The 12519-nt window shown below is 36.3% G+C and overlaps 1 protein-coding gene across 1 annotated transcript; it reads right to left on the reverse strand.

Annotated features, from left to right (window-relative positions):
- Positions 1–387: 387 nt before the first annotated feature.
- On the reverse strand, positions 388–11765 carry LOC148999236 (F-box protein CPR1-like). Its single transcript, XM_089141373.1, has 2 exons — positions 10758–11765; positions 388–612 (listed from the first exon to the last, which is right to left on the reverse strand). Exons 1-2 carry the CDS (start codon positions 11763–11765, stop codon positions 388–390), a joined length of 1233 nt encoding a protein of 410 aa, XP_088997499.1.
- Positions 11766–12519: the final 754 nt, after the last annotated feature.

The following is a 12519-nucleotide window of genomic DNA, read 5'->3' on the forward strand; positions in this document are numbered from 1 at the left end:
ATGGTACTGTACGGTAGCAACAAGCTAGCCTGGAAAATTTTCTGATAGGGCTCGTACCAAGACCACCTTGCTGTCGTTCCACCTCGTGATCGTGACTAGAACATGGCCTAATCATCTGGAAAAGTTCCTCTTGCACTGTACAATTTTGCTGAGGCGTTAACTGGTTCTGGTAACTTTGCACCACATTGATATGCTTAGTTTCAGTGTTGCCTTGTCTGTTTTGTTCTACTCCTTCAAGAATTCTCGACCTTGGTTCCTAATCCATTACTCTAGCCGATGGCGTAACATTATAGGTCATTGGAGCTCTGTGCACTAATTGAACGTCTAGTGGTTGACCTTTTTGGTACAGACCCCATCGATTGCATGCTGCTTTAGGTCAATCCGTTGTCACTTTACACCCATGACTTCATCGGTGAGCTTGAAATCCACAGAGAAATTGTTGCACCTCCCTTCTTCATGTGCCAGTATGCCTGCAATAGAAGCAGAAACAAGCAGCCTCTCAAACTTCACATCAAACCGTCTCCTTGCATTAATATTGAATCGCAAAGGTTTCATGACATTCACCTTCACTCGAACTCTGACGTACTCCACCCGATTTCCAAATTTCAAAACCTTAAACCATCATGATTTTAAGAGGTTCTCCAACCTTCCTGATCGCCAGCTTCAGAATCACTTCCCGCTCCTTCATATCCGACGGGACTCCATGTAATTGAACCCAAAATTCACATCATGAGAAATCAAACCTCTGGTTTAGGGTTTTCCGCACTAACACCAAAAAAGTGTCGCCAACCGCCCAAGGTCCCTCCAATAGAACATACAAATTTTCATTTCATGCTCAAAGTAAGAGAAGTATTTATGGTCGTCTACAGAGAATACCATTGCTTGATATTGTGGATTCCATACTTTAATCAATACTTCAATCACCGCTTGCTTCCAAAATTGTCTTCCTTCCAAAATTTGTCTCACCAGCATCAGACTCCAATTAAACAGGGTGGGGTTACGAGTGGTTTCCACGAAAACATCATCATCAAAGGTATCTATACTATCAATGTTTGGGGTACATGGAGATGGTGTGGCTGACGAGGGAATAGAGGAAGAACGTGGTGGTCGGAGGAGCAAGGGTTTCGGGGCACAAAATGGCAGTGGAAACCAAGGTCTCATGTCTCCAAAGGGTAATAGACACTAACAGAGAAAACACTCTAGAATGGAGGAAAACCTCACACTCGCTAGAGAAAAAACTTTTCCCTTGATCCCCCTCTTAAGTTAGAGGAGATTCAAAAAAAATTTCCAATGCCTGATCAGTTCTATGTAGTCAAATTCAACCTGGATATCTCTTAACCACAATAAACTGACTAAACGTAATATTTCCTCTAGCTCTCTTCGATGTTGAAAATTTTTCTCCTCTAGGAACAACAGGAGGGATAGTGAGTGTTTGTTGTAAGCCAAGAGGATCTTTTGTAATTGCCTTTTTTGTCCATAAACAGTTCTTTGCCATATGAAAATAACAAAAAATAAGGGAAAAGTGAGTGGGTGAGTTGAATTCCAGGTTCTTTTGTAAAATTAATAGATACTGGGTTTCGACACATACCGAGTAGGTACCATGGCTCTAGATATTTTAGTATTGAATGGGTACCTATATTTCCCTACAGATTCCCATTCTAATCAACTAATTCATCAATTGATAGAAGTTACTTCATGTTTACAAAAAAAATAATAATAATAATAATAATAATAGAAGCAACTTCATTGGTGAGTTAGAAACTCCTCTAATGATTAATCGTAGTCATAAAATCAAACTATTGTATCCACAGAATCAGCACATGGAATGTGTATAAAGGAATAATCGTTCGACATAAGGTCAAATATTTTTACGGCATGGTATAAATCAAACTGAAATTAAAATTCAAAGAAGTTTAAAATGATCATTTCTTACAACTCATTTCAAAAGTAAATTTGTTCACTGGAAGTTCTCTAAATACTTTTTCAACCCATTTTATGAAAATTTTGCTATTCCATCGGGACAAACTCCAAAACCTCTAGAACATGAACAAAGTCACTACACAAACAAGTACTCTCCTCCGCAAAAAAAGAAACTTCAAAAAAAATTTACTCCTACTACTAATCCTCAAAATAATAAAAATAGTGAAAATAATAATATTATTAGTACTATTTAGTCTTATTAAAATTATTATTATTATTATTATTATTATTATTATTATTATTATTTTTTATTATTATTATTATTATTATTATTATTATTATTATTATTATTATTATTATTATTATTATTATTATTATTATTATAGATTGCATGCTTTAGTAATTAAAAGTTGCACACTCCTAATTTTCCATCAAAGATTTTGTTAAGTCTATAGTGAAATGACCATTTTACCCTCAGTATGGTATAATGATCATATTATCCTCAATTCAAATATAAATGTCCAATTACTTATATATCCTCTTCATAATAAATTACGTAAATACCCCCATACACCTCATTTTGAATTTTCAAGTTTAATTACTCAAATACCTTTTTGAGGATAAATCACCGAAATACCCCCATACACTTCATTTTGAATTTTCAAATTCAATTACTCAAATACCCTTTGGATGGAAAATTACATATATACCCCCATCGTTTATTCAAAAATCCTCTTCACTCGACCCTCTTTTTTGTTCATCTACACACTCTCTCTCTCTCACTGTCTCCACCCACGCCAAAATTTGATCATGTTGCTAACCAATCAAAAATAAAATATTATACAAATTTAGCTAGCAGAAAGTACGGGGTAGAACTATGGGGAACTAAAAGGCTAAGTTACTAAGATTGAATTCAACAAAAATAAATTTAAACTAAATCTATTAATTAATGCAAAAACTTTAACTATGAATACGTGAAGATCTTTAGGATTTTGAATCCCAATGCTTTTCACTAACAAATATGAATTCTACACTTCAAAGCAAATTAAGGATGGTCTTCCTAAATATGCCCTATCTTTGCAAGACTATTGTCCTTCACCAAAGCTTGGCACACTTATTTTGCTGAGCTATAGAACAGCTTTAGCCAAACTCAAACACAATCAACTAGAAGATATAGAACAATCAAATTAATAAAACAAGCATGGTCCATCTACATCCAAAAAAAAAGGAACTAACTACTATTATCACAAAGTTCATAAGAAAAATAAAGATGAAATATATATATATATACTTTAACTATGAATACATGAAAATCTTGGGATTTCGAATCTCCAATGCTTTTCACTAACCGATATAACTCTACACTTCAAAGCAAATTAAGGATGGTCTTCCTAGATATGCCCTATCTTCACAAGACTATCATCCTTCACCAAAGCTTAGCACACTTAGTTTGTTGTGTTATAGAACATCTTTGGCCAAACTCAAACACAATTTGTAACAACCCCCGTATTTCTAACTCGAGATCCGTATTGCAGGTCCGAGAACCTGAAGGTCTAGTTGGGTAAATTTGTGGAGTATCCGGATAGAAGTCCATGATCCATACCCTGAACCCATGGATCTGGATTCTCTGTCTGAAGAGCCTGCCTTTCTTGGTAGTTGGACTTCTGGAAGTCAAGTGATGTCTGGAGATGTCCGGAATGAAAGTAAAATCTCCCCCATCTCTTCTTTAGGGCTAGGTTGTACTTGGACATCAACCCCCTAGCAAAAGCACCCTTGTATGGCAAAATACATGGGGGTAGTTGCTAGTGGCGGTCGATTGAACCAAGTGACCGCCTAGAGCGACCGCCCGGTTCTGGTTGCAGGGTTTTGCTCTATTTTTCCCCTTGACTTCTATAAAAGGTAACATTCGTCTAATTTACGAATACTTTATTCGTGGTTACCGTTTTTAGAGGTTAGACGGCTGCAGAGAAGTGCTGAAAGCAGATCTGAAGTGCTGGCAGTGATCTAGAGATCAATCCTTCCCTGTTTCTGGTATTCTGGAGTGAGGTAATGGATTCACCCTTTATCCTTTATCTCCTTTGTCTTTCAATTTCGTGTTAACCCATCCCCTCATCATGGTGGTTACCCTTTTGATCAATTGCAACTCTCTTTCCAATCTTCTTGATGTGATTCATCCGAAAACGAAACCCTACTTTTGTGAAAAGGATAGATCCAATCAAGGGGAGAGTTCTGGGTAATCCAATTATGATGTTTGTTAGGTTTCTTGTCACCCAGTGGTTATGGGAGTAGTAGATTTGAGATTTGGGCAATGATCATCCAAATTTCGGATTGAAAACAGATGATCGAAGCTTGAGTTTTGGATTGAAACTCTCTGTTTTTGGGGTGGTCACTAGTGGTGGTCGCTCAACCTAAGCGACCGGCACGAGCGACCGGCTAGTACACAGTGACCAATTGACTTTTGGTTTTGATCCAATTTGATTCAATTAACTTATACATTATTGTAACCCTGTATATAGGTGTTCTCTGTTTGAAGAGAAGGTCTTATAATTGTTTACGAATTTCTTTTTACGGACGAATTACTTGTATGCAGGTAAGGGCATACAATCATATCTTTATGAATAGACTTAAACATGCTAGTCCAGTGTCTGTTAGTCTTAGTCTTTCACTATTATGCTCTGTAATCATGTTTTACATATTGATCTTGTTATATTACTATTGTTTATCTTGTTTATATATATATATATATATATATATATATATATATATATATATATAAAATATATATATATATGTATATCTATATTTATATATATATATATATATATATATATATATATATATATATATATATATATATATATATATATATATATATATATACTTTGTTGGTTATGAATGTGATATATTGATGATGGTTAGTATGTGGTTCTGATGGATGAGGTATTCCTTTGGGATATCTTAGCTTGGGATATCAAAAGGCTGTGGAATGGGACACATGCTTGCTGATGTCTCCAGCACTGTCATAACTATTGGATGACATTGTTAGGAAGAGTCTAGAGTTGCATGGCTAGGTACCCCACATGCTACTACCCTTTCGGTAGGGGGATTGAAACCGGATGACCCGTGATGACAGTGATGAGACATTGGTCCACTGTTAGTCATATAAATGGTAGGGTTGCATATGTTAGGGTTGGGCTCATGGGCGTCCAAGGAACGGACTGGGTGTCGTGAGGAGTCATGAGAGCTTTCCGCCCCAACAGTATGTGGATGACTATAGGGTTATGGAATGAAGTCCAATAGCAGTAACTAGTCCGTGAGGATTCTCATTCCTAAGTTGCAAAGGATACTGAACCAAGTTGGTTGGTGCCATAGGGGATGTATCTGGACTTCATGTAGACATGTTACCTGTATGACCTTGCATTGGATTAGAAAACCCGACATGCGCCAGTACTCATTGCCAATGGTTGTGATGAGAGAGTGTTGACTTAACCCCAGCCATGGTTTGAGAGCCAGGTGTGGACCTTCCATTTTACCCAGGATCCCTATAGAGGTAACCAGTCCTTGCCGAATCAGAGTGACAAGACTTACCCAGAGGAGGGCTGGTGTATATCTTAAAGCATGTCAGCTGTTAGAGACTTGTATAGTTAGAATCATAGTATCATTTATACTTTGCACTCATTCATATCATTTATGCATTTCTGATTTGTTGGATGGGAATTGTAATTGTTCTTACTGAGTTCTCTAGAACTCACTCATTTATTTGTATATGTTTTATTAGCCTGCGCAGATGGAAGAAATGTGTCGGAAGATGGATTGGTTTCCTATGAAGGAACCTTCCCGTATGAAGAGGATGTGGCACCGACAATGGGAAATGGAAATAGCCTGTGTGGGAGCTCTTGCGAGTGCATGGAATGCACTTATCGCATCCATTGATGGACAGAGACGACAAGTTGCCAGGTAGTTCGCTCAACGAATGGAGAAAAATTGGAGGACCCATTTTCTAGAGATTCATGAAAAACATTATTTAGCCTTAGAAAAGGAAACTAGAAAGAAAATAATTTAACTCTTTTGATTGCTTCCGCTGAACTCGTATTCATTTTGATTTATTATTCTTTTATTGATTATTTTATTGGAGTATTTGGACTCCTTTAAACCTTTTATTCATTAATTGAACTATAATTGCTCTTGATTGTCTTTATTTGTATTTATTATTGTTGATAGACTAAAACCGTGGATCCTATGATGGATCACTCCCACAAGTTGTCGGGCGGGTAACCAAGACCGGCGGGTGGGGTGTGACACAATCAATTAGAAGCTATAGAACAATCAAATTAATGAAATAAACATGGTTCATCTACATCCCAAAGAAAATGAACTAGCTATTCATTATCAAAAAGTTCATAAGACAAATAAAGATGAAACATAAAGAGAGAGAGATGTGGTCTTCTTCTTGAGCAATGAGAGAGATGAGAGCCAAAATCCGTCTTCGCTATCTTCTCCTCTTCTCTATGGCTGGCTTCTCTTTTATGTCTCCACACACAATTAATCCCTTCTCTTTACCCGTCAATTCGACCTTTATTCGTTTGGATTTTGGAAAAACTCAAAACTAGAAAGTTGTAGATATTTTCGATATCGTTCCATAGCATCTTGAATCACAGAATCCGAGCTCATACGAAAGAGATATGCCCAAAATACTGAATGTAGGTCTGTTTACCTGATTTTCAAATTTGTTACCAATTTTGTTCCTTAGGCCTCCACATGTTTCCAATTTGGCTAAGATTCTCAGTTTTCATGATTTCTTGGGCAGCAAGATTGATGCCATGATTTGAAATCCATCAATATCTAATATATTCGCCAACTTTACTCCATATTATCTCTAATAATCAAAATCACCTTTTTTCTACAAATACATAAAAATAATCAATTATCTCTCTTTTAATTAACTAAGTATGGAAAATTAAATCAAATAAATAATGATAAATGAATGCTTAACAAGAAAAGTAATTAATTAATAGATTTAATTTAAATTTAATTTTGTTGATTTCAATCTTAGCAGGGGCGGAGCCAGGATTGAACATTGGGGGGCCGAATATACCTAGGTCAATGTGGGACCCACCGTGGGTCACATCTTATAATATTTTATAATATTTTGACGTGTGGGGCCTACATTAAAAATTTAGGTAAATTAAGCTGAAATTCTAAGCGAGATTTGAATTTCCATTAATACGAATGAAATTTTAGGAAAAAGTTTAAAGATTAAAAAAAAATCAATGATTTCTGTACTTCTATTTACTCTGAGTTTTAAAGCACACCTAGCTAAATACTACAATCTAAGGGGCGAGCTTGTCCCTTTTTCTCATTTGACTTACTATAGCTATAGCTACGGGTGTGTTGAATCCAGTTGAGTTTTGGTAATATTGGGACCAATGCAGCCAACATGTTCTACTCTTGATCGAAGCCGAATACTCTGATTTCGGGATAAATTCTCTTCTTTGTTGATTGTTGATGTTATTCTTTTGGAGAAATGCAAGGAAGCTGATGAATTCATAATCTGGTTCCAATCTCACAATGGAAGCTAGACGCTTCAATCCAACAAGGTTTGTAGTTCGAGTCGCAGATGAGAGGTGATCCATACCAATTTCATTTGCCACTTAGTCTTTAACTTCTTGTAAAACAAACTCTAAACATTGCACCAGGAATCATTGCACTCTTTCCCTAATTGGAATTTTATCCATTAGTTGGGAATTTTTTCTTCGTTGAACTTATAAGGATTTACTGATAGCAGTCCTCAGGTAGTAGTTTCTATCAGGTACTGTGCTAATTGCTATTAGCTAAAGGTTCCGACATGAAGAAGGTGGGTGATTTCCGGCAAGGGCCAGTGGTGGGTGATGGCGGAGTCGGCGGTGGTTTTTTGGGAGAAGAGGGTGATGGTTTCCGGGGAGGTGTAGGAAAAAGATCGACAATTCTCCCTTCACCTACCTAAGAATTGGGTATGAGAGAGTAATTTGGTCATACCACTGCACTTAAGGACATTACGATTATTTTACCTTCAAAGTTTGAATTAGTTAACAGAATCAAGCACATTCTCTAACAGTAGATAACTAGTAATTTTGGAATTGCATAACCAATAATATTTAACACTTAAAAGAGGTCCCTAGAGTTTCACCCCACTTAAGTGATAAACATAGGGAGAAGGGTGAAGCAATTGTATTTGCTATTGACCACAATAAACTGACTGAATGTAATATTTCTTCTAGCGCTCTTGTGAGGTGTTGAAACTATTTCTCCTTCGCAACAAGGAAATGAGTCTTTGTTCTAAGCCAAGAAGACCTTTTCTAATTGCCCTTTTATGTCTATAAATAGTTCTTTGTCATAGAAACAAAGAAAGTGAGTTGATGAGTTGAATTCCAGCTTTTTCTTTGTTCTTTGGGTAAAAAAATAATAACCAACGGGGGTTGGTCCAAGTGGTAAGCAGCTTGGTCCGCTTAAGCAAGGTTCCGGTATCAAAACCTTCTGGATACAAAAAATCCCCGCTGGGAGACTCACCCACCATAGCCAGGTGTGTGACCCAGGTCGAAAAACCAGAATAGTCAGGGCAAAGCCTTAAAAACTAGGGTTGGCAACCAAAAATAATAATATGATCCACAGATACAATTATATCTTCTAATTAGCACACGGAATGTGGATAAAGGATAGTCATTCAAGATATGGTCCAAATCAAATATTTCTATGGCATGGTATAAATCAAACCAAAATTAAAATTGAAAGAAGTTTAATATGATCATTACTTACAAACCATTTCAAAAGAAAATTTGTTCAATGAAAGTTATAAAATTTGGCTATGCCTTAGGGAACTCCAAAACCTCTGGAACATAAACACTATCACCACACAAACCAGTATCAGACTCCACATGTCTCTCCTCTGGCGAAAAAAAAAAAAATTCCATGAAAAAGATAATCTTAAAAGAGCAAAACAAGTTTGATCTTAACTTCCCTTCCAAATAATATATCAACGAAAACATTACAGATCTTGAATAATAACGACACACAATGATAAAATCAGATAGATCAATGAATAATTATATAGAAAGGAATTCTCAAGTTTTTTTCAGGTTCTAATTAGGTCAAGGTACAAAAGAGAGGCATAAACACTCTATTGACAATAGGTATGATCTAGAACGTGGGGATTCAAGCTGATGGGAGCTACCTCATGAACTTTGAGGGCAGCTTTGCCTTGCATCACCAGTTCTAGTATTTTCCCAAATTTTAGGGGAACCCATCTTATGGACTTTGTTGGGTGTATCCTTACTAGAAAGGGTCATCACATTGGTCATATTCCTTTTCTTCCTTTTTGGAGTTTGTTAATGAATTTTCTTAATCACCCAAAAATTAATACAGGTTTTCTCCTCTATCACCCCTTCTTAAACCATTTTAATTACCCCTAGTAATTCTTTAATCGTTTGCATGCACATGTTCATCAAAATACAAATGTAACCCAATATAGATACCACAGGAACGCATAAAGAGAAGAATTTCATATCACCAGCGTGTGTAAGCTCTATGAATCATAACAAAGAACTGCAATATAATCTCCCTAATTGTTCTAATGCCAATAATCAAATAGAATTCCAAGTATAAATATTTCTAACAACAGAGAAAGAGGTCAATCTATTACTCTATTCCCAAATTCCAAATCCTTCATGAATCTACCTTAAATGTGAAGGATGAGTAAGTAAATAAATAGATAAGGAAAATGAAATCAACAAAATTTAGCAGACTTAAGAATATTTGAGAAACCAAGGAAAACAATAAGTTTCTAATAAGGAATAATAATTCATAGAAGTTTTTTAGATGAAACTATAACTGATGAGTGCAAGAGAGTAAAAACAAAACTAACAACAACAAAAAATTGTAATTATACATGATATATTTGGTTTAAGTGTAGATCTACTCTATCATTATAGATCCACGGATAGACAGAGCCACTAAAAAATGGATGGTGTCGGTCTTTATTATAACCTGTTACTTTGTCTGGAAAGAAAGAAATGAAAAAGTTTTCAACAAAATAACTCCCAACCCCCCGTAAAGTGTTACATAACACCTTAAACTGGATAAATGATTTAAAGCTTTCAAATTCCGATTCTTTTGAATCAACAGAAAGCGACTTTCCTCTCACAAGTAACAAACCAAACACTTGTTTTTGTAAATTGATTACTCAACCCACTAAAATGTCTTTTATGATATGTGTAAGGGTACACAATTCACTACTAAATAGCAAAAGGAAAGCTAATGGAGGCATTATTCATTGGAATGAAAGAAGGATTAGAACAAGCACAACAAAGGAACATCACCCTAGATGAAGTTTGGTGCAATGACAAGAACATGCTAACTCTACTTTCAACAAGAAACCAACACAAATGGCCAATAAACTATGTTCCGATTTTGGTTGAATTAATACGTAATATTAAAGACCTTAACCTAAAGGACTTTGACCAACCAACACTCCAACTGTGGTTTAATCATTTTGCAGTAATCTCCTCCATAGAATATCAGCGTACTACTGTTGTTGTAGACTTTACCAAACTATGTAATTGCTTCTCTAAGTAATAGAAGTTTTTATTAAGTACCCAAAATAAAATTACCTCAGTTTCTTCCTTCGAAATCTTTTTTTCATGTTAGCTCCATCTTTAGGTAGTATCAAGCGAAACAAGACTACCAATGCATACTTCGCCCCAACATCGAGATATGAGTTTACTAGCCCTTTCTTTTTTGGGATCATAAAGCACCAGTACTCCTGAAGATTCAAGTAGAAGTCCGCCCTTATTTGAACAGCATACAAGACTGATGCAACCTTCAAACCCAAGCACCAATGGCTCTTTAATGAAGAACAGTTTTTCCCATGAATCCCTCACGCCATAATCCTTCATCACCCAAAAGTCCATGCGGACCTTGGAGTAATTACAGAGCATGCAGAGTTGATGTGTTTCTCCTAAAACCCCAATGCTCATGTAGAAGTCATCTTCTCCAAGATCAGGCAGAGGCACCTCCCGAAGCTCATCATCTTTAATGTCAACAGCAAGAATTACAGGAGTCTCGCATGCTGAAACCCAATGAAAGGCAGAATTCGTAAAAACCCCAACTGTGTCTTGGATTTCAAATAAGGGAATGTCGATTATTCTCCATGAGTTGCTACTGAGAGAATATACCTTCACCTCAGAGTCAATGTAGCTTGGATGGAAAGCAAGACCATCAAAGACACGGAGCTTTAAAACCCTTATCACCTTGTAATCGTCGGTGGTAGGATCATAACCAAATCCATGACCAATCTGATAGGCATAAAATCTAACATCGCTCGGATAATCTATATCCGCACAGGGCACCTCCTTGTGCTTTCTTGTAGATGGATTAAGAAAGAATGTGGGTAACGTGTCGGAGTCTTCGTCATGATACATATATAGTAAACCATTACAAGAAATCAATTCATAGGTTCCCATAGGAGACATGATCGGACAATCAAATTCTACTTCGACTGCTGCTTTTCCTTCTTGTTCACAATCATCTAGCTCTACAGAGACGACTCTCCTGGCATCCTCTTCGTAAGGTTCGTATTCTAGCACAGAAACGATGCTTAGGTTGTTACGTGTTGCAATTGATCGACTGAGATGCATCTTAACAAAATCTGGATGGTCTACTCGAGCACACCAAGATTTGGATACGCACCTAAACCTCAGAAGCGACTTGACCGGAAGCCTTGAGAGGATGTCCAGGATGATGTCCTCTGAGATATTGTTGGTTGCCACTGCATCTTCTTCTCTTATCTTTTTACATACCTCGTTCTCCGCCATGGCCAGAGATTACTAACTAGGTCCTCCTTCAAAGTGAATAAACCAAAATGAAAACACAAGTTCCTCAACCAACAAGAGTTGCTCAATAGTAGACTCTCCCGCTTCTCCACTAGTCCCTGGCTTCTCGCTTCCCCATGAATCCCCTCGGGTCCATCCATGCCTCCTTTCTGCCGTGTGTCTTTTCTTCTTACTCAATTACAGCATTTAATGCCGACAAAAAATTAAAATGACATACACCATGTCACCATTACACCTTTCCATCTCCCCAAAATGAAGTCTCCACTTCTCCGATTTTGTTTCTACCAAACAATTTATCTGATTTTGGTGAATCTACTTTTAAGGCTTATGTTTGTAAATAATTACGTTTGCACACTTTTGAATTTTTTTATTTTAAAAATGAGTAGTTTTATATTAGGAGTAGAAACTAATACATGCACCACGACCCGAGACCTCTTCATTAAGATGTATCAGTCATTACCAATTAAGCAACACTTACTAAGAGATGCTAGTTGGATATGTTTTTTCTATAAGGCTTTTGGGAGATATGTTTGGAAAAATTTATTGTATCTTTGTTTTTTGGATGATTTTCTTTTGGACCTTTAGCTTATTCTCAAAATCTTTTTTAAATTTAAAATAAAAAATAGCATGTTGCACTTACCTCTCTTTGTGATATTCCAAAAAAATAAACTAATTAAAGACACAGTCATTTTTACTATCAAAATACCTTAGGCTCTTTTAACATATTTTTTATTTA

Source organism: Hakea prostrata, unplaced genomic scaffold, assembly GCF_041222555.1.
Source record: "Hakea prostrata isolate BN-2017 unplaced genomic scaffold, UWA_Hpros_2 contig_22, whole genome shotgun sequence".
In the NCBI taxonomy this organism is placed as follows: domain Eukaryota; kingdom Viridiplantae; phylum Streptophyta; class Magnoliopsida; order Proteales; family Proteaceae; genus Hakea; species Hakea prostrata.

Bases quoted from the DNA above. Each gene is read 5' to 3' on its own strand.
- LOC148999236 (XM_089141373.1), bottom strand. From the start codon at position 11,765: ATGGCGGAGAACGAGGTATGTAAAAAGATAAGAGAAGAAGATGCAGTG. The intron at 613-10,757 runs GTATGCTGTTCA...TGATGGTTTAAG, and splicing joins TTGAAGGTTGCATCAGTCTT to GTTTTGAAATTTGGAAATCG.